Source organism: Schistocerca gregaria, chromosome 10, assembly GCF_023897955.1.
Source record: "Schistocerca gregaria isolate iqSchGreg1 chromosome 10, iqSchGreg1.2, whole genome shotgun sequence".
NCBI classification, from domain to species: Eukaryota; Metazoa; Arthropoda; class Insecta; order Orthoptera; family Acrididae; genus Schistocerca; species Schistocerca gregaria.
The window spans coordinates 195,496,976-195,520,799 of record NC_064929.1 but is presented as its reverse complement, the minus strand read 5'-3'; the positions used below and the strand labels follow the sequence as shown (position 1 = coordinate 195,520,799).

The window sequence follows — 23,824 nt, the reverse complement described above, 5'->3', positions numbered from 1 at the left end:
TCCAAACACTGTGTGATGAGTCCTCTGGCTTAAAACCACGTGATTTATAATGTCGTGGAATCAAGAAGTTACCCCAGTTTTGGCAGATAGTTGTAAACAGTGAAGGAGAATATATTATTGGTGACTACAGTCTCTGCTATGTATATCTGCCGTGTTTATTAAGCTTATGGAAAAATGCTACGAACTTATGCACCAACCTAATATTTACACTTGGTGAGCCATGTCAAGGGACAACACACATTTTCAATAAGGGACTGTGATTGCAGCAACCTCATGAAAGGAAATAGCTGCTCAAACATGGGAATAAATTGCCACAGCTCACTAGGCCACCTTGGGGAAGTGGAAAATTCCAAATAAATAAATGGACATTACTCTAAGAAACACAATAAAACACAGGGTGTACATAAAGTCTGGCAACACTTTCAATTATTTATTGCACTAGAAAAAAACATTGTACAGATGTCATACATATTGCACTATGAACAGAAACTCTGAAAGTTTCTTTTTACAAACATTCGATATGCAAACTGTGTGTGACCTGGTAGATGTCAATTCAGCAATCCAATTTTTGCCATACCCGTCCCAGCATGGCATCGTTGACTGTGGCAGTAGCTTCCCATATTCTCTCCCAGAGCTCTGCTACATCACATGGTAGAGGTGGCACATACACCAGATCTTTAATGTGTCTTCACAGAAAAAAGTCACACGGAGTGAGATCTGGTCATCGGGGAGGCCATTTCATGAAACAGCTGTCCCCTTCTGTAGCACAGCCAATCCATCGCAGCTCCGTGTTCAGCTACCCTCGAACTTCACGATGAGAATGGGGTGGAGCCCAATCCTGCTGAAAGATGAACGGGCAGTCTGATTGCATTTGACGCATCAGCCATTGCTGCAACATGTCCAAATTGGCCCGCACAGTTTTCGACACGACAAGGCACAAAAAACATTTACCTTTGGGGAATCATGCTCAAATTCTATGCATTTGTGTGGTTGCTTTCTACCCTAGATTCGACAATTATGCCTGTTCACTTTCCCGTTCGTGTGAAAAGTGGCTTTGTTGCTAAAAATTAATCAATGAACAGTGCCATCCCCATCCTCATTCAGTTGTTGCAACTGCAAACAAAACTCAAAATGCTTGTCTTTGTCGTCGTCATTGAGTTTCTGCACTAGCTCCAATTTCAATGGTTTCATAGACATCTTCTGTTGCAGGACCTTCCACACTGTAATTGGAGCCATTTCGAGTTCATGGAATGCACAACACACCGATTTTTTGGACTCCTTATGAGTGTCTCTCATATGCACTCCACATCCACTTCATCACATTGGGACATCTGCTTCTCTTTGCTAGACACAAGCAATCCGTCATAACGAATTTGTTGTGCCAGTGGTAAATGGCCTTCCCTGTTGGTGGCTTCATACCGTATTTGGTTCTAAACTCCGTTGAACAGCTGTAGCACACTTCTTTTTCTCAAACTCCAACACAGTGAAAGCTCGCTCCGCAGCTGAACTCGCCAGGTTTGCAAAGAGCCCTGACTATTGGCAAATTACCAAACTACACTGTGGCGGTATTCACGAAAAAAAAACTTTCAAGGGGTTTCTCTTCAAAATGACATATGTATGACATCTGTACAATGTTTGGTTCTTGTGCAATAAATAATTGAAAGTGTTCCCGGACTTTATGTACACCCTGTATTTGTGATTTATTCTGATTACGGATTCTGATGGGACATATTGAACAAAGGGAGTTAATGTATGCCTTGTGAAGTCAATACATAATTTATTAATGCAACTGTGACTTCACGAGTTATTTGCTGGAAATTTGGAAATGTGGTGTAAAAATTCTAAACTGCAAGCAATATTAGCCACAGCAGATGTCCGACAAACATTAAGAGACACAATAATCAAGACTAAAAGTAAAGAACTAAATTACGAGGGATGCGAGAAAAGTAATGAGACTGACAACACTGCGAGGAATCTGACAACGCTGTGTTCTTCTACTTGTGTAGACCGGTGTGTTCATCCCTTCCAGATGCTTAGTTCGACTTTCAGCTCCGTACAGTCATCACATGGTTTTTGAGAGCACCATCACAGAAGTTGTATTTTTGTTGTGTTACAGAAATGGAACCACAGAATTTAGAGCAACATTATGCCATCAAGTTTTGTGTTTAATTTGGGGAATCTGTGTGACCTTTGAAAAGTTGAAATAGGCCCATGAGGAGCACAAGGCTTTCACTGGCATAAAATCATTTTTGGAAGGCTGAGGATACGTTGAAGATGAGCCTCACTCAGTGAGACCTCCAGGTTCAAAAACTAATGAAAATGACAAACATTTCAGTGCTTTTCTGAGACTGTTCCTCCAGAACAAACTGTCAACCAAGTGTTTTAAAACAATGTCCTTGAAAGGCTCAGGAAAAAAGTGAATCAAGTGAGACCGGACATCACTGATGTGTGGATGTCACATCACGACAACACCCCGTGTCATACAGCCACTTCCATCATGGAATTTTTTATGTCAAAAGGCATTCCTGTTGTTTTACAGGCCCCTATTCACTTGATCTGAGTCCTGAGACCATGAGTGTATAGTTGCTGAATGGGACTACTTTCTAGGGCACAATATTGTTCTTTAAAAAAAAAAAACTTTGGTAGATAAAAAATCAGTCTCATTACTTTTTCAAATACCTTGTATATTGGATGTTACACCTCACGGTATTTGATGCAAGCCAGTTATTTATTAAAGAATACTTTAAAAGTAGCTCACATTCATAAATGATTGTCATTTAAATAGTATATTTAGTATATTTAAGTTTTGCAACACAACCAATATAAAACATTTTGCATAACTTACCTAGTCAACAGGGAGAGTGCTACATTTGAAAACCTTACTTGACAGTTTCATGAGCTGTACTCTGAGCTCATAAAAGTCATGGGGTAGCAATAAGCACATATACAGATGATGTGTGCAGAAGGTATAGAAGGGTGCTGCATTGACGGAGCTTAATCAGATGATTCATGTGGAAAAATGTCTGAATATGATTTTGACAGCACAATGGGAATTAACAGACTGAACGAGGATTGGTAGATGGAGCTAGACGTTTGGGATGTTCCATTTTGACAATCGTTACAGAATTTGAAGATCACAGTGTCAAGAGTGTGCTGAGAATACCAAATCTGAGGCATTACCTCTCACCACGGACAACACCGTAGCCGTCAACCTTCACATAACAACCAAGAGAATCAGCATTTGTGTAAGGGTATCAGTGATAACTCACAAGTAACAGTGCATGAAATAACCACAGAAATCAATATGGGATATACAACAAATGTATCTGTTAGGTCAATGTGGCAAAATTTGGCATTAATGTACTACAGCAGCACACAACTGACGCAAGTGCCTTTGCTAAATGCACAACATCGCCTGCAGCGCCTCTCCTGGCTTTTGAACAAATTGGTTGGATCCTAGATGGCTGCAAAACCATGGCTTGATCAGATGAGTCGCAATTTCGGTTGGTAAGAGTTGATGGTAGGATTTGAGTGTGATGTAGAACCCACAAATCCATGGACCAAGTTGTCAACAAGGCACTGTGCAAAATGGTGGTGGCTCCATGATAGTGTGGGCTGTGTTTGCATGGAACAGACTGAGTCCTCTAGTCCAACTGGACCAATTTGTAACTGGAAACGGTTATGTTTGGCTGCTCTGAGACTATTTGCAGCCAGTCAATCATGGAAAAAGTACAACATCGCCTGCAGAGCCTCTCCTGGCTTTTGAACAAATTGGTTGGTTCCTAGATGGCTGCAAAACTATGGCTTGATCAGGTGAGTCGCAATTTCAGTTGGTAAGAGTTGATGGTAGGATTTGAGTGTGATGAAGAATCCATGAGGCCATGGACCAAGTTGTCAACAAGGCACTGCGCAAGATGGTGGTGGTTCCATGATAGTGTGGACTGTGTTTGCATGGAATAGACTGAGTCCTATAGTCCAACTGGACCAATTAGTAACTGGAAATGGTTATGTTTGGTTACTCTGAAACCGTTTGCAGCCAGTCAATCATGCAATTTTTATGGATGATGAAGTGTCATGTCACTGGGCCATAATTGTTCATGATTGGTTTGAAGAACATTCTGGACAATTCAAGCAAGCTATTTGGCCTCTCAGATCACCTGACATGAATCCAACATCCCATTGCACGTGTATGGGACATAATCAAGAGGTCAGTTCATGCACAAACTCCTGCTTCAGCAGCATGGATGACTACAGAGGCAGCATGACTCAATATTTCTGCATGACACTTCCAATGACTGTCATGCCACATGGCTGCACTATTCCAGGCAGGGAGGGGGCTGGCACAAGATCAGGAGGTATCCCATGAATTTTGTCATCTCAGTGTACAGTTTGTACCACAGACTACTGAAAATAACTGCAAACCAAACATAATTCATACTTTTTCCTCTGTAGAAAATGCCTAACAGGTTATGTGCTGAAACTTCCTAGGAGATTAAAGTGTGTTTGCCAGACCAGGACACAAACTCAGGACCTTTGCAAAGATCCCGAGTTAGAGTCTTGGTCGGCACACAGTTTTTATCTGACAGGAAGTATCATATTAGTTCACACTCTGCTGCAGAGTGAAAATTCATTCTAGTTCCTGTACCAGAAAAGACTTACAGATACGTTACCTGAGCACGTACACCTAATGTTACAGTTCAGTGGGGTACTCTACCTGGGCACATACTCCTTGTGTGTCCACAAGCAAGGGTGCTGGGACAGGATCCTCCAACGAGTGCAAACGTTCTGCAAGATACCGGCGATCTCAGGAAGGCTGAAGTAGGAGAATATCATCAACATCACATCATCAGGCAGGATACCGACAGACGGTGCGGAGTTGTTTGCAGAACACTGCGGACCACGTGCCGAACCCTGGTGGAGGCGACTGAGTCGCAGTGCTGTTGCAAGTTTTTTTGGTACAGGTGTGGGATCTGATGACTGTGGATTGAGTGTCACATCCGGATGGGGGGTTCTGAGTGGCAGACCACTTGCAACCTCTGTTGACGCAGGAGTGACTTCACCTGACTGAGGAGCGACTGCCACATCCACTGGCAGCCTAGTTGCAACTTCTTTTGACACAGGAGGAGGCTGTCCAGACGGTGGAATGACTGTCACATTAGGATGGGAGCTTCCAATTGCAAGCCCAGTTGCAACTTCTTTTGACACAATAGTGTGCTGTCCCAACTGTGGAGTGACTGCCACATCTGGATGGGAGCTTCTGAGTGGCAGCCCAGTTGTCACTTCTTTTGATGCAGGAGTGGGCTCTCCCAACTGCAGAGTGGCTGCTGCATCTGGATGGGAGTTTCCTAGTGGCAGCTCAGTCATAACTTCTTTTGGCACAGGCTTTGGCTCTCCTGACTGTGTACTGAGTGCCACATCTGGACTAGGGCTTCCGAGCAGTAGTCCAGTTACAACTTTTGATGCAGCAGTGGGCTCTCCCAACTGTGGAGCAACTGCCACATCCGGATGGGAGATTCCGAGTGGCAACACAGTTGCAACTTGTTTTGACACAGGTGTGGGCTCTCCTGACTGTGGACTGAGTGACACATCTGGACTGGGGCTTCCGAGCAGCAGTCCAGTTGAGACTTCTTTTGATGCAGGAGTGGGCTCTCCCATCTGTGGAGCGACTGCCACATCCAGATGGGAGCTTCCAAGTGGAAACACAGTTGCAACTTCTTTTGACGCAGGTGTGGGCTCTCCCGACTGTGGACTGAGTGACACATCAGGATGGGGACTTGCCAGCGGCAGCCCAGTAGCAACTTCTTTTGATGCAGGAGCGGGCTCTCCCAACTGTGGAGTGACTGCCACATCTGAATGGGAGCTTGCTAGTGGAAGCCCAGTTGTAACTTCTTTTGATTCAAGAGTGGGCTCTCCCAACTGCAGAGTGACTGCCACATCCAGATGGGAGATTCCAAGTGGCAGCCCAGTCATAACTTCTTTTGGTGTGGGCTTTGGCTCCCCTGACTGTGTATCGAGCGTCACATCTGGACTGGGGCTTCCAAGTGGCAGCACAGTTGCAACTTCTTTTGACGCAGGTGTAGGCTCACCCAACTGTGGAGTGACTGCCACATCTGGATGGGAAGTTCCTAGTGGCAGCCCAGTTGCAACTTCTTTTGATGCAGGAGTGGGCTCTCCCGACTGTGGAGTGACTTCCACATCTGGATGGGAAGTTCCTAGTGGCAGCCCAGTTGCAACTTCTTTTGATGCAGGAGTGGGCTCTCCCAACTGTGGAGTGACTGCCACATCTGGATGGGAAGTTTCTAGTGGCAGCCTAATTGTAACTTCTTTTGATGTAGGAGTTGGCTCTCCCAACTGCGGAGTGAGTGCCACACCCAGATGGGAGCTTACAAGTGGCAGCTCAGTTGTAAATTCTTTTGGTGCAGGCGCTGGCTCTCCTGACTGTGTACCAAGTGCCATATCTGGATGGGGGCTTCCGAGTGGCAGCCTAGTTGTGACTTCTTTTGATGCAGGAATGGGCTCTTCCAACTGTGGAGTGACTGCCACATCTGGCTGGGAGCTTCCAAGTTGTATCCCAACTGTAACTTCTTTTGGTGCAGACATCGGCACTCCCGACTGTGGAGCGAGTGCCGCATCTGGATGGGGGTTTCCAAGTGGCAGACCAGATGAAACTTTTTTTGACGCAGGAGTGGGCTCTTCCGACATGCTGCACCGACCTTCTGTCATGAGTCGATATATGTGCCTGCTGTTGCAGCTTCCTGTAAATGTTAAATGCAAACAAGAGATAAGTCCACAATAGTTTTATAGAGCATCACAGTGAACGCCACCAGATTTAGCAGTCATTACTTGTGGCCTCAAAACAAGATGACAAAATGTAAACAATGGAATAGGTTAATCAGTTATGTTCATACTGTAAGTTGGACCCTAGATGACTGGAAGGCTGTGGACTGATCAGATCAGTCCCCATTTCAGCTGGTAAGAGCTGATGGTAGGTTTGGGTGTGGTGCAGTAGGGCACAAAGCACAGACCCAAGTCTTTGACAAGTCACTGTGCAAGTTGGTGGTTGTTCCATAATGGTGTGGGCCCTGTTTACACAAAATGGACTGGGTCTTCTGGATGTTCAGTTAAGTGGTAAACATTCATGGAATTTGGAATTTTTATGGATGACAATGCACCAAGTCACTGAGCCACGGTTAATCCAGATTGGTTTGAAGAACATTCTGGATAATTTGGTCAAATGAAATGATTTGGCCACCCACATCACCCAAATGTCATCAAACATTTATGGAACAGTGAATTCTAAATTTAAGAAAATTCTGAAGTTTCACTAAAAAGGTTCAGCATAGCCCTCGCATCCTGCTTTTCAGAGACTCCCTCGCACTTATTTTGTGATGAGGTGTGTGTCTGAAACCTTGTTGCTTACTTGTGGTTTCACCATTCTACACACTCTTTCCATAGTTGCTCATGACAGTAACACATGAACAGCCAAATAGCTCTACTCTTTGTTAGATGCTCATCCTCAGGTGCTGAGTCATGACTATCTGCCCATTGGGCAACTCACCATGTCAGTGGATTCAATCAGCAGCCTATATTGTCACTAAAATGACTCCCCATTCATCTATATTCCACTTACACACTTTCCTTACAGCATCACGTGCCCACCATCCCACCAAATGACACTTAAGTTTTGCAGTGTGCACTGGTCACAATGTTCTGTGTCATCAGTCAGTATTCACAGTGTAATGTGAAGAACATTTCGACCACACAAATCACTGACTATTAATTGTGATAAATTATTTGTTTTTTAATACACGCTAAGACATAATACAGATTAGATTAGATTAGATTAGATTAATACTTGTTCCATGGATCATAAATACGACACTTCGTAATGATGTGGAACGTGTCAGGTTAATGAAAGATGTCTGTACATGATATTATATTACACAAAATATTGCAGTACACTAATGTTTAAGTTAGTTTTTTCCCTCCCTTAATTTATATCTAAAAATTCAGCCAATGAGTAGAAGGAGTTGTCATCTAGAAATTCTTTTAATTTATTTTTAAATGTTGGTTGACTATCTGTCAGGCTTTTGATGCTGTTTGGTAGGTGACCAAAGACTTTTGTGGCAGCATAATTTACCCCTTTCTGTGCCAAAGTTAGATTTAACCCTACATAGTGAAGATCATCCTTTCTCCTGGTGTTATAGCTATGCACACTGCTATTACTTTTGAACTGGGTTGGATTATTAACAACAAATTTCATAAGTGAATATACATACTGTGAGGTTACTGTGAGGATCCCCAGATCCTTAAATAGATGTCTGCAGGATGACCGTGGGTGGGCTCCAGCGATTATTCTGATTACACGTTTTTGAGCAATGAATACTTTTCTACTCAACGATGAATTACCCCAGAATATGATGCCATACGAATGCAGTGAATGAAAGTAGGCATAGTAAGCTTATTTACTGAGATTCTTATCACCAAAATTTGCAATGACACTAATAGCATACGTAGCTGAACTCAGACGTTTCAGCAGACCACCATTGTGTTGCTTCCAGTTTAACCTCTCATCAACGGACAGACCTAAAATTTTTGAAAATTCTACCTTAGCTACAGACTTCTGTTCAAAGTCTATATTTATTACTGGAGTTGTGCCATTTACTGTATGGAACTGTATATACTGTGTTTTATCAAAATTTAAAGAGAGTCCGTTTGCTGAGAACCACTTAATAATTTTTTGAAAAACATCATTTACAATTACATCACTTAGTTCTTGGTTTTTGGATGTTATTACTATACTTGTATCATCAGCAAAAAGAACTAACTTTGTATCTTCATCAATATGGAATGGTAAGTCATTATTGTATATCAAGAACAGTAAAGGACCTAAGACCGAACCCTGTGGGACCCCGTACTTGATAGGCCCCCCCAGTTTGAGGAATCAGCTGTTGTTTTAACATTACATGAACCACTTATTTCAACTTTCTGCATTCTTCTAGTTAAGTATGAATTAAACCATTTGTGCATTGCCCCCGTCAAACCATAATGATTTAGCTTATCTAAAAGAATTCCATGATTTACACAATCAAAGGCCTATGAGAGATCACAAAAAATACCAATGGGTGATGTCCGGTTATTCAGAGCATTTAATATTTGATCAGTGAAAGCGTATGTAGTATTTTCTGTTGAAAAGCCTTTCTGAAAACCAAACTGACATTTTGTTAGTACTTTATTTTCACAAATATGGGAGGCTACTCTTGAATACATTACTTTCTCAAAAATTTTTGATAGAGCTGTCAGAAGAGAGATTGGGCGATAGTTGTTGATATCCGACATATCCCCCTTTTATGCAATGGTTTTACAATGCCATATTTCAGTCTATCAGGGAAAACACCCTGCTCCAAAGAGCTATTACATAAGTGGCTGAGAATCCTACTTATCTGTGGGGAACAAGCTTTATCTTGCTGGAAATGCCATCAATGCCGTAAGAGCTTTTACTTTTCAGTGAGTTAATTATTTTACTGATTTCAGAGGGAGAGGTTGGTGGAAATACAGTTGTTTCAAACCGCACAGGTATGGTCTCTTCTATTAGAAGCCTTGCCTCTTCTAGTGAAGATCTAGATCCTATTTTCTCCACAACATTTAAAAAATGATTATTGAAAATATTTCCAATTTTTGATTGTTTGTTAGTACGTTTGTCATTCAGTTTTATGGCACTAAAGTCTTCCTGTGCTCTTGGTTGCCCTGTTTCCCTTTCAATAATATTCCAAATTGCTTTAATTTTATGCACAGACAAACAAGCGATTACAATTTCAGAAAAATTGCATGATTTATTCATAAGAAAGAGTTTCACAAATTGAGCAAATCAATAAAGCATTGGTCCACTTCTGGCTCTTATGCAAGCAGTTGACATTGTCTAATACAGTTGTCACATTGCTTGCCAAGGCAGGATTTGTTAAGCATGAAGACAAGCAGTAGAAATCTCACTGGGTATGGACGGGCATTATCTTGTTGAAGCATAAGCTCAGGATGGCTTGCCATGTAAGGAAACAAAAGAGAGTATAGAATATCAACGATGTACCACTGTACTGTAAGGGTGCCACGGATGGCAGCAAAAGGGATCCTGCTATGAAAAGAAATGATGCCCCAGACCATCCCTCCTGATTACAGGGCCACATTGTGGGCCAGTTAGGTTGTAACCCCATCACTGTCGAGGGCATCTCCCGACCCATCTTTACTCATAATCAGGGCTCATTTTAAAGCAGGACTCAACACAGAAGACTATTCTATGCCATTCAATAAAATTCCTGGCCAAAGGCATGTCTGAACTGGATGTCATTCACTGTGGTCCTTAAAAGTGCAGTAGCTTATATACAAAATCTGTTCAAAAATTTCCAGAACATTTGTAATTTCACAGCAATGGTGTATTGGAGCGACATCACTGCACATGTGTGAGTTTAATGAGTAACTGCTGGAAGTATCATTGTTGTATGTCTGCTAGTTGTTGTTCAGTGATGTATTGAGTAGAATGTTGTGTCACACAGTTTGCGGATTTCGAGATGGGAGAGTTAGAGGAGCAACATGTCTACTTTAAATTTTGTATGAAACTCAAGAAAACCTTTACACAGACACACCAAATTATGCAGGAAGCCTAAGTTGATGAGTGCTTAAGGCATACTCAGTGTTAAGAATGACTCACATGGCTTAAAAATGGCTAGATGGAAGTTAAAGATGACCCTCGTTCAGTACCTTCGATGTCAACAAGGCATGTGTCAGGAACATCAACGAAATTGTGCATGCCAATTGAAGACTGATTGTCCAAGAGATTGCAGAAGAATGTAACACTTCAATTGGATCATGTCATGAAATCCTGTAGGAAGGAAATGGCCTGAAACGTTCTTTGACTTCATGGCTCTTGCATCACTATAGCGCACCCACACCTTCATCGCTGGTGGTGCGTGACTATTACACAAAAAAAGAAATCACTGTGCTGCCTCATCCTCTGTACTCTCCAGAACTGGCACCTATGGATCTTTTTTTTATTTCCAAAGATAAAATTGTTACGGCTTAAAGTCAGCGCAGGCGCACCAGTCGGGAATGACAGAGACGAGAAGGCTGTGAGAAGAGGTCAGCCAATCACACACTAACTGACCTCCTTCTAAGACAACAATGCGGCAGCAGCGGCCTCTAGGTGAAGATGACATAAGCAACATACCTGACTGATGGCAGCCCATTTCGATAGCAGCTTCAATGTTAGCCACTTCGTTAGCCAACACATCGTAGCCTCTTGATTAGCAATCTCTAGGTAGTACAGTTAGAGATCAGCAGTCACTGCAGTTCAGTTGACAAACTTTTGTTAGTAGCAGTTGCTAGGACCAGAAGTGTTACTTGTGTTTGTCTATTCTGAAGAAGACTAATTATTTTGTATCTCACCCTTTGCTTGCGACACATCCAAGTAATTGCACTCGGGGATGTTCATGTATAAGGGACAACAAGAATTCTCAGATCAAAGTTAAGTAATAAAACTCATTAATACGAGTTGTTTGATTGTTTGTCGAGCAAACCGAGTATGCAGGATTACTAGACACAACAAAGACCCCGTTGAAAGGAGAAAGATTTGCAATGATAGACAAGATAAAAGAAAATTCGCAGGTGGCACTTCGTATGATCCAGCAAGAAGAGTACCAAGACTGCTTCTTCAAGTGGAAATGGTATTGGGAGCAGTGTAACAATTGTGGAGGAGAGTATTTTGATGGAGACCATGCACAATAAGTAAAAGGTAAGTGTAGAAAAATTTTATGGACAAAGTTCCAGAAATTTTTGAACAGTCCTCAAGTATATCTTAAGATGACTATTGCCTAAATCCTTACAGCAGAATCTGTGTGTCTCATGAAAGTATTTTTGAAGTGTGGCCCAAAGAATGGCAAACATTCATGCACATGACAAGATATTTTGGTACCTTAAGATTGTCCGATCACCATCCGAATGTTACAGCAAATGCTTAAGTGTCTTATGAGTGTATTTTCAAATTTCAGCCTGTAGTGTGCATCCATTAACACTTGTGATGAGGCATTTGGCTGCCTTGAGATTGTCACCTTACTGACAAACTATTAGAGCAAATTCTGAGCATATCACCAACTACAAAATTTCATGTTAAAAGACTCGAAGCATGCGGCCTCCAATGCGGTATGCCATAAAGTTCACAAACAGGGTTTTGGCTAACTTTCAAACCAAAAGACTCAATATTTCAGCCTGTAGTGTGGTACGCAGTCATAATCCTTACAATCAACCAATAGCTGTCCAAATCTGTAAAGCATGTTTCATGTTTCTCAGAAATCTATCTTCAAAATTTCAAGTCAAAAGACCAAAAATTGCATCCTATGTGGTATCAATCATGCTCACCAACTGAGAAACCACAAAGCTCAGGCTGGTTAACTAAAGTGAATCGTAATCTGTGCAGACACAAAACAGAGAACAGCACTGAATGTTACCCAATTCTGTTTAATTCAGTTTAAACTTCGTTTACGTGAACTTTCAACTTGGTTTGGGATAAACTTGGATGGGGTCCATTGCCACGTGGAGATTTCAAAATTCTTTATGCATGCTGTGCATTAGCTGACATCACAGTGATACAAGCATCACTCATGAGAAACCTGGTGTTATAACCTAGGTTACCATGTAGCAAAATCAAGTATTTCAAAAAAAAAAAAAAAAAAAAAAAAAAAAAAAAAAAAAAAAAAAAAAAAAAAAAAAAAAAAAGTGGCAGAGTAGATTTGAACATAAGCAATTTTAATAACAATACCAATTACAGTATTGATAAAGGACAACAGAACTAAGTTCATTCCATAGCAATGGGACTATTTTCATTCAAGTTTATAACAAAATGAATGCTCAACTCTCTCCTCTATAACACAGTCTAACTTCCACACCTGAATTTCAACTTTTTTTCACCACGTGGAGTACACACTTTTTACACTCTTACGCAGCCACTGTTGTTACTTCTCATTCTAAACATTCTTTAAGTTCAACATTTTCTATGTTCTGTTTTTTACTGCAACATAGCCCTTGATTGTGGCCCAGTGGTGTGGAGGAAATCAAAGAACAGTTTTCTGTGTATTCTTATCTATTTCATCTATTGTGTATTCACTGTGCACTACTATGTGTAGTAATTCCTTCCTCAACTTACCATCTTCAAAAATTATATTTTTACAGCTAGCCATTGTGACATACACTGCTTACTGGACTTCACATTAGGAACAGCTTCTTCTCTACAAGAATGGTATGACACATTATCAACAACAGCAACTGCATTTTTTTCAAGCTGGTGAACTGGATCTCGAAACCACTTTTCAAACATATCAGTGCACATCTGCTCATCATCAACTCCACTGCTCTTGGATTCAAAAGCACACAAATAGCGTCTGATGAAACCTGCTTTGCTCCCAAAGTATGTGATAATCAGGCACTTTTGTTAACCTGATGGGCCCTTTTTTCTAGTGGATAATCCAGACAGAAACTGGATTTTATGCTGTTGTCTACCCAGTCATTACTTCTGGTATGTCCTGCATTCAGCCATGTCTTCTCTAAATAATAAATGGACTTTCCTTCATCTCTCAACAATTTAATGGTTTGCAGATAATACAGCATCCATAACATGATGTCATCCCTATCTATTAGCACGTTATCATGTCTATGTCAAACATATTTAAAACTCATTCCTTTTAATAATTTATAAAACATAGTTCTCCGAAAATTGCCCAGATCTCGATCTTCATTTATGCTTAAGGGCACTGGAATTCTTACTATCATTTCCCAAAGCATTTATACCTTAATGGTTTTTGTTGCTGATAATTAAAAAAAGTATCAACTGAACTGTGATTTACACAGTCACAATACAAGACACACAAATAATCTTCTTGTAGATTTTTCTCTTTGTCCAGTGGTTCAGAATAGAGTTACATGCTCTCAGTGGCAAAATGTGCAATACACTTCTATCTAACACAAGAAATTGGTAATCACAACCAATTCAAAAGAAAATAAAAAATATGGTGTTCTGTCACCCACTCAACCTCCACAACATCCTAGTCCATCCCTATGCCTCTCCCATTCCCAGCCCCCAGAACACCCACATGCTAGACCTGTCCAATGGAGATTTTCCTTCAGTATGCAGCTGATCTATGATTACATTCAAGCATGGCAGAAGAAATCGGGATTCATCACACTATAGTGAGTATAACAGTGAGTAGAGTTTCTAAAAAGATAATGGAAGAAGATAACTTATGGACCAAATTTCCATCATCACCACATAATGTGACTGTAGCAAAAATGAGTGGCTACATAAATATGAGTTTCCAAGAGTTATAGGTGTAATTGACTGTCTGTATAAACACATTCCAAAACCTGTGCACTAAGGTGACAAATATATGGATGGAGAGGGTTACACTAGTATAAATGTGCAGGGTAAAGGAATGGCTCACTAGCATTGACAGTAGCTAGCCCGGGTCAGTATATGACAAGCAAATATGTACAACTTCAAGTGGCAGGGAAGTGATAAATGATTTCAAGAACACTGTTCTTTTGAGTGATGAATGCTATGGCCCAGGACCCAAATGGATGATCCCTATCCCAATTCAACAGAGGAGAGTTACAAATCATGAAACAAACTTTTTAAAAAGTTAGTGTCATGATAGAGCATTGTTTTGATCACCTGAAGAGATGGTTTCCTATATTGCGGTTTGTGTGAAACAGAGTTTCCTTATTAAATTTTCCAATAATTAAATCTTACTGCTTTGTTCTGAATGCTGTTATTCTGGTCTTCAGTTCAGAGACTGGTTTGATGCAGCTCTGCAGGCTACTCTATCCTGTGCAAGCCTTTTCATCTCTAAATAGCTACTGCAACTTACATCCTTCTGAATCTACTTAACGTATTCATCACTTGGTCTCCCTCTACCATTTTTGCCCTCCACACTTCCCTGCAGCACTAAATTGGTGATCCCTTGATGTCTCAGAATATGTCCTACCAACCGATGCCTTCTTCTTCTCAAGTTGTGCCACAAATTCCTCTTCTCCCCATTTCAATTCAGTACCTCATCATTAGTTACGTGATCTATCCATCTAATCTTGGTCATTCTTCTGTTGTAAAACATCTACAGGATGAAGATTCTGAAGATACCACACAGGATTTCTGTAACAATGGCGATAATGAAGATGATCCTGTAACTGAGAGGGAAATTTTTAGAGGGGACACAAAAAACACAACAAATTGTATCTCTAAAACAAAATGCAAGAGTCTGAATTATTTTATTTATGAAAACTTACAAATCTGCTTAATATCTACAACAAGCTATTTACGACAAAGGAAAGTTGCTACTCATCATATAGCTGAGATGCTGATATGCAGATAGGCACAACAAAAAGACTTTCACAATTACATATTTCGGCCATTAAGGCCTTCGTCAACAATAGACACACACACTCATGCACATGCAAATCACACACACAACTGCAGTCACAGGCAACTGAAACAACACTGCGAGCATGATAGGAGTGGCGAATGGGTGGGGATAAGGAGAGAAATAAAAGGACTGGGTGTGGTGGAGGAGGCTGGATGGGTGAGGATGGTGACTAACGAAGGTTGAGGTCAGGACGGTTATTGGAACATAGGATGTATGGCAGGGAAAGTTCGCACCTGTGCAATACAGAAAATCTGGTGTTGGTGAAAAGGATCCATATCACACAGGCTGTGAAGCAGTCACTGAAATGAAGAATATCACGTTTGGCAGCGTGTTCTGTAGGTGATGTTGGTGACCAGGCTGGAGTAGTTGGTGGTGGGAGAATGTATGGGACAGGTCTTGCATCTAACTCTATTACAGGGGTATGAGCCATGAGGTAAGGGACTGGGAGCAGGGGTTGTGTAAGGATGGACGAGTACATTGTGTAGGTTTGGTGGATGGCGGAATACCACTGTGGGAGGGGTGGGAAGGGTAGTGGGCAGGACAATTCTAATTTCATTTGGGAGGTGGTGGGAGACTGGAAAGATAAAGCGTAGGAGATTTGTTTTTGTAAAAGGTTGGGAGGATAATTGTGGTCAATGAAGGCCTCAGTATATTTCGAGAGGAACCGCTTGTCACTGCAGATGCGACGACCGTGGGTGGCTATGCTATACAGAAAGGACTTTTCGGTATAGAACGGGTGGCAGCCATCGAAATTGAGGTATTGCTGGTGGTTAGTAGGTTTGATATGAATGGAGGTACTGATGTAGCCATCTTTGAGATGGAGGTCAACACCTAGGAAGGTGGCTTGTTGGGTTGAGTAGGACCAGGTGAAGCAAATAGGGTAGAAGTTGTAGAGGTTCTGGAGGAATGTAGATGGGGTGTTCTCACTTTCAATCCAGATACCAATGATGTCATCAATGAATCTGAACCAGATGAGGGATTGAGGATTCAGGGTTTTTTGGAAGGATTGCTCTAGATGGCCCATGAATAGGTTGGCATAGGATGGTGCCATGTGAGTGCCCATAGCCATATGCCGGATTTGTTTGTAGGTAATGCCTTCGAAGGAGAAGTAACTGTGGATACGAGATTGTTGGTCATGGCAACTAGGAAGGAGGTTGTTGGTTTGGAATCTGTCAGGCATTAGGAAAGGTAGTGTTCAATAGCGGTAAGGCTATTGGCATTACAAATGTTAGTGTACAGGGAGGTGGCATCAATAGTAATGAGCAGGGCACCATGTGGTAAAGGGACAGGAACTGTGAGTGTCAATGGAGGATGGTAGGTATCTTTTATATAGGAGGATAGGTTCCGGGTAATAGGTTGAAGGTGTTGGTCTATGAAAGCAGAGACTCTCAGTGGAGGCACAATAGCCTGCCACAATGGGGTATCGCGAGTAGTTAGGTTTACGGACTTTAGGAAGCGTGCAGAAGGTAGAAGTGCAGGGAATGATAGGGGTGAATAGAGAGATGGACTCCACGGAGAGCTTCTGGGATGGGCTTAAGGATATGAGAAGTGACTGGAGATCCTGCTGGATTACTGCAATGGGGTCACTGTGGCAAGGCTTGTAACTGGAAGTATCTAACAGCTGGACGAGTCCTTCTCCCAGGTAATCCTTGCTGTTCAAAACATCAGTGGTGGAGCCTTTGTCCACAGGTAGGATTATCAGGTCAGGATCAGTTTTTAGATGGTCGACTGTGGTTCTTTCTGGGGATGTAAGGTTAGTTTGCATGTTGAGGGATTTGGGGAATGATGGTGGGGCATGTTTCAAAGTTAAGAAATTCTGAAAAGTTCACCGGGGGTGGTTTGAGGGCAGTGGGGGTTGATCATGGTTGGACAGAAGTGTGAACTGAATTAGGCAATGTTCAATATTGGTCTTTGGGTGAGTCTGATTGGTACGGTAGGTGGCGAAGAAGTGTTTCCACTGTAGGGACCAGGAGAAGGTGAGAAGGTCTTTCCGGGAGAAGGAGAGAAGGTCTTTAACAAGTCCAGCGTGACTGATTTTGGGAGTGGGGCAAAGATGAGGCCTTTGCAAAGGATTGATATTTCTGTGGGGCTAAGGCTTCAGGAGGAAAGGTTCGTAACTGTGTTGCAGGTCTGTTTAGGTTCTGGATTCTGTGTGGTGGTGGGAGGGTGTTCTGGATGGTGCGGTAAGTGTAGTAGGCCTATGAGACAGAATTTGGCAGCTATGAGGGATCGTGGGGGAGGTTCAAATGGTTCAAATGGCTCTGAGCGTTATGGGACTTAACATCTGTGGCCATCAGTCCCCTAGAACTTAGAACTACTTAAACCTAACTAACCTAAGGACATCACACACATCCATGCCTGAGGCAGGATTCGAACCTGCGGCCGTAGCAGTCGTGCGGTTCCGGACTGAGCACCTAGAACAGCTAGACCACCGCGGCTGGCCGTGGGGGAGGTTTGGAGGTTATTGCAGAGGTGGTGCACAGTGGTACTCCAAGACAGGAGTAAGAAGTGTGCAAGATGGGGAGTTTTTTGAGGTGGCAGTGTGCATGTTGCTCAACTTCCTGCAGGGCGAGAGTTTCAAAGTGTGTTATGGATTCCTGAAATTTGGGATTGCATTACAGAAGCCTTTTGCGGATGGAGAGAAGGTACTGAAAGGAGGTTTGGGCTTGGTTGATACGGTTTTCCAGGACTGTGCTGGTGAGGGCTAAGGATTGGCGGAATCTGAACACGTGGAGTCATTGTGAAAGGAAAGGTGGTAGCCAGAGATGAATAAATTGATGGTAAGGCCATTAGGGGGGGATTCCTTGAGCCAAGCAAGTTTTGAACTGCAAGGACCACCTCCCAGAAGGGCTCTGCCAGCTGCCAGATATTTCCACCTGCAAATGTTGCCACAGTGACCCCATTCCAGCAGTCCAGCAGGATCTCCAATCAATTCTCAAATTCTTAGGCCCATCCCAGAACCTCTCACTGGAGTCCATTTCTCTACTCACCCCTACCAGTCCAAAAACCTAACAACCCAGGATGCCCAATTGTGGCCGGTTACTGCGCCCCCACCCCCTGAGAGAATCTCTGCACTAATAGACCAACACCTTCAACCGATTACCCAGAATCTACCCACCTATATAAAAGATACCAACCATTTTCTCCACTGACCCTCCAGAGTTCCTGTCCCTTTCCCACACAGTGCCCTGCTTGTCACTATTGATGCCACCTCACTGTACACTAACATTCCTAATGCACATGGCCTTACCACTATTGAACACTACCTTCCCCAACACCCAACGGATTCGAAACCAACAACCTCCTTTCTAGTTGCCATGACCAACTATGTCCTCATCCACAATTACTTCTTCTTTGAAAGCATTACCTACAAACAAATCCAGGGTACAGTTATAGGCACCCGCATAGCACCATTCTATGCCAGCCTATACATGGGCCATCTAGAGGAATCAATCCCCCCCCCCCCCCAAAAAAAAAAAATAAAAATAACTGAATTCTAAACCTCTTACCTGGTTCAGATTCATTGAAGACATCTTTGCTATCTGGATTGAAAGTAAGGACACCCTATCCACATTCCCCCAGAACCTCAACAACTTCTACCCCATTTGCTTCACCTGGTCCTACTCAACCCAACAAGCCACCTTCCTGGATGTTGGCCTCCATATCAAAGATGGCTACATCAGTATCTTCATTCATATCAAACCTACTATCCACCAACAATACCTCAACTTTGACAGCTGCCACCCATTCTATGCCAAGAAGTCCCTTCTGTATAGCCTAGCCACCTGTGATCGTCGCATCTGCCATGACGAGCAGTCCCTCTCAAAATATACTGAGGCCTTTATTGACCATAATTATCCTCCAAGCCTTTTACAAAATCAAATCTCCCATGCCTTATCTCTCCAGTCTCCCACCCCCTCCAAAAGTCCCACCATCCAGCCACAGAGCACCATTCCCCTCATAACTCAGTACCACCCAGGACTGGAGCAAATGAATTACATTCTTTGCCAGTGTTTCGATTACCTCTCGTTGTGCCCTAAAATGAGAAATATCCTGCCCACTATCCTTCCTGCCCCTCCCACTGTGTTATTCCGCCATCCACTGAACATACATAATACACTCATCGATCCTTACACAACCCCTGCTCCCAGTCACTTTCCTCATGGCTAATACCCCTGTAATAGACCTAGATGCAAGATCTGTCCCATACTTTTCCAACCACCACCTACTCCAGTCCAGTCACAAACATCATGTATCCCATCAAAGGCAGGGCTAACTCTGAAACCAGTCATGTGGTCTGCAAGCTAAGCTGCAACCACTGTGCTGCATTCTGTGTAGGCACGACAAGCAACAAGCTGTCTGTCCACATGAATGGCCACCAGCAACCTATGGCCAAGACACAAGTGAACCGACCTGTTGCAGAACACGCTGCCAAACATGATATCCTTCATTTCAATGACTGTTTCACAGCCTGTGTGATACGGATCCTTCCCACCAACACCAGATTATCTGTATTGCGCAGGTGAAAACTTTTCCTGCAATACATCCTACGTTCCCGTAACCATCCTGACCTCAACCTTCATCAGTCATCATCCTCACCCAAGCAGCCTCCTCCCTGTTCCCTTTCCAGCACTACACAGTCATATTTCTACCACCACATCCAGTCTTTTTATTTCTCTCCTTTTCTGCTACTTCCTCCTCCACCACACCCCACCTTCCTCACCCTCCGTCTAACCTGCAGCACTTCACTGTCTGTCGCCCTCCCCATACTATCCCTCCTACTCCCTGCCACAGCCTCCTCCTTATTGCCACCCAGTCACCACTCCCATCATGCACTGGTGCTGCTGCTCGCAGTGTGGTTTCAGTTGCCTGAGACTGCAGTCATGTATGCGAGTTCCGTTTGCATGAGATTTTTTGTGTATGTGTGTGTGTGTGTGTGTGTGTGTGTGTGTGTGTGTGTGTGTGTGTGTGTGTGTGTCTATTGTTGATGAAGGCCTTAATGTCAGAAAGGTTTAACTGTGACAGTCTCTTTGTTGTGCCTATCTGTGACTCAGTATCTCCGCTACATGGTGAGTAGCAACTGTACGTCTCATGATATTGTTGCATTCCATCCTGGATTTTCCATTGTTCCATGGTGACATACATGTTATAAAGAACAGTATAAATACATATTAAAACTATTTTCATTTTTCTCCTCTTGAGCATTGTTTTTGTAGTTAATCTTTGCATGAATGAAGTTCATTATCATAGCTTCTTTTTCCATTTGTATTCATGTCCATTTCACTTGCTTCAGTACCACCAGCCCATGGTACTGAGTGTCTTTGTCTCATCTGTTCCTGCAAACATTTTTGTTTCTTCACGGACAGTGGCCTCTCGTATGAATTTGCTGTAGCCAAGGAGTTGCTCTCTGTTTCTTTCTTTTGCTTCCAGAAATAGGGATTTCTCTAATAAATCAGGATACATTTCTAAAGCAACATTTAAGAATATTATTGTACTATTTGTACATAATGAGTTTTCATCTGAATCAGATGATGACTCCTTTAATTTAAGTCACATTTGCGCACTTAGAACAAATAAAGCACAAGAAAGTTTCACGGCCAACGAAACAATAAAATCAGATGCCTGCGCTAATCCAACATAGGTTGATGACAATCCAAATGACACTAGAAGCTTTTGCTTTTGTGTTAGAAGTAATAGGTAAGAGGAAAAAGTAAAGGTTATTCATAAAGTCAGAAGGAAAAGCCTCACTTCTCTCTTTTGCTTGCAAGTAAATTCTCTGACTTCTGCCTTTCTATTCCAAGCTTCATACGGCCCAATGTCATCCTTATTTGTAAGCTCATGATGAGTATAAGAAATGTTCCCTACATCCATCCACATCTAACAGACACAACATAAGCCACCAAATGGTGCATGGCGGAGGGTACCCTGTACCACTATTTGTCATGTCCTTTCCTGTTCCCCTCGCAAATAGAGTGAAGGAAAACTGACTGCTTATATGCTTCCAGATAAGTCCCATTTTCTTGTATCTTTACTTCGTGGTCCTTATAAATGATGTATGTTGGCAGCAGTAGGATCATTCATCAGTCAGCTTCAAATGCTGGTGCTCTAAATTTTCTCAATAGTGTTTCTCAAAAATAATGTCGGCTTCCTTACAGCAATTCTCATCAGAGATCCAAAAGCATTTCCGTTAACACTTACGTGTTGTTTGAACCTACCAGTAACAAATCTAGCAGCCCACCTCCGAACTGTTTCAATGTCTTCCTTCAATCCAACCCCATACGGATCCCAAACACTGAATCAGTACTCAAGAATAGGTTGCAACAGCATCCTATAAGCAGTCTCCTTTACAGGTGAACCACACTTTCCTAAAATTCTCTCAATAAACCAAAGTTCATCATTTGCCTTCCGCACCACAATACTCACGTGCTCATTCCACTTCATATTGTTTTGCAGTGTTATGCCCAGATGTTTAAATGAAATGACTGTATCAAGCAGGACACTAATAATACTGTTTCAGAACGTTACAGGTTTACTCTTCCTACTCGTCCGCATTAACTCACATTTTCCCACGTTTACAGCTAGCTGTCATTCATCACACCAACGAGAATTTTTGTCTAAGTCATTTTGTATCTTCCTCCTTCTTCCTACTCATCCGCATTAACTTACATTTTTCCACAATTAAAGCTAGATGCCATTCATCACATCAACCAGACTTTTTGTCTACATCATCTTGTATCTTGCTACAATCACTCAACTCTGAAACCTTATTGTACACCACACCATTATTAGCAAATAACTGCAGAATGCTGCTCACCCCGTCTGCCAAATCATTTATGTATTCAGAGAACAACAGCAGTCCTATCATACTTCGGAGGGGCGCTTCTGATGAAACCCTTGTCTCTGATGAACACTCGCCTTCGAGGATGACATACTGAGTTCTGCCACTTCTATTACTTCTGAAATGTTTGAAATACAAGAAGTTATTGCACGTGATGACAGAATATATGCAGTTGATTACAAATGTAATGTGTCATATTCATTTACAGAAATAATCCACAATGGAGAGCTGAAGAAGTCCATATAATCACACTAGAAGATAATTAAATTATGAGTGCAGATGTTCAGAGCTAAGAAGAGAACAAACTCCAATCTGAACACACACACATTTAAAGGGGAACATTGCACACTACACATCTCTGAAACTTAGCATTGCATCCAATACGAAGTATGATGATGTGGGGGAATAGGTCATGTCGAAAAGATTATGACATAATGGTTTCAAGGGCATCCACCTGCATGACATTGTATTTAGTGGATAATTATTGCAACAATGCTGGGCATTGGCAATTTATGATGATCTGAGAACTGGATGCTTTTAATATTAGAAATATTGATGGAATACTAATGTCTTTCCCAATTGAGTTGCATCTTTAACATTAAATAGGTCACCTGAGAGTGTTAGAATCACAAAAAGTGAGGACACTAAAAATAATGAATACTATTCACGAGTGTCACTGAATTTCGAGTACATCACTAAGCAATATTCATCCCTGACTCATGAATCTGAAATTTTGATGTAAAGCTGAAAATAATTAACACTTTTCTCAGGTTAGAGCCATCACCCAAACCTGCATATTTATGTGAAAAGTACTTCAAAGTTACAGAATTATTTTTTTTTTACAGAAAAAGATAATAAAATTTCTGCAAGATAGTACTAAGTGTCTTAAAATTAGAGACTTAGCAATGGATATTAACAGCAATGAGGAAGGAAATCAATGCAGAAAAAATGGCAGGCAACTTATGAAACACAGGAGGTAGTAATGAGGAACGGAATTGAAAAAGAGGGAAGTATGAGGCCAAATGTGACTAACAACATAGTGAGTTTATAAAGCAGGAAAATCATTGTGCCATTCACTCCTCATATTCCGTAGATCCAATCAAGAACAAAAGCCTTCATCACTGTGAAATTAGTGAAGACATACTTCAGCAGGCAAATCAATAGAATATGTGTATATTATATAAACAATAAAATATCACTGTACCGATTAATGCTGCTCATGTTTATGAAAGTAAAATTTAATCAGTAAATGGGAAATATGGTTCTGACTTCAGCAAACACCATTTTTCTTGTTTTATAAGCCATATATGTTTTGGAGAAATATTCTTTGTTACCTTATTATTACAAAATAAAAGAAATAAACATTACACAAACATGAAACTGTGTGTTAGGGGAAGTTCCACACCCTGTAGAAGCACAAAAACGAGAGATCTACCAAAAAAAGGCACGCTGGAAGGCAAGAATTGTAGTCTGCTTCAAAACACCAAAAGGCTTTTAAACGCTACTATTAAACCCACTGAAGGTCAAG

At 41.8% G+C, this 23,824-nt stretch overlaps 1 protein-coding gene across 2 annotated transcripts in view; it reads right to left on the bottom strand.

Annotated features, from left to right (window-relative positions):
- LOC126293517 (cell surface glycoprotein 1-like) overlaps nt 1-23,824 on the bottom strand; it is a 113,960-nt gene that overhangs the window by 78,392 nt on the left and 11,744 nt on the right. Inside the window, exons 4-5 of one of the 2 annotated variants that reach the window (XM_049986768.1) lie at nt 22,273-22,414; nt 4,715-6,755 (exon numbers count right to left, since the gene is read on the bottom strand). In XM_049986768.1, coding sequence (XP_049842725.1) covers nt 4,715-6,723 — 2,009 coding nt within the window. In that variant the 5' untranslated portion in view covers nt 6,724-6,755; nt 22,273-22,414. The remainder of the gene's footprint in view (nt 1-4,714; nt 6,756-22,272; nt 22,415-23,824) is intronic. The other variant, XM_049986769.1, reaches the window with a different exon arrangement.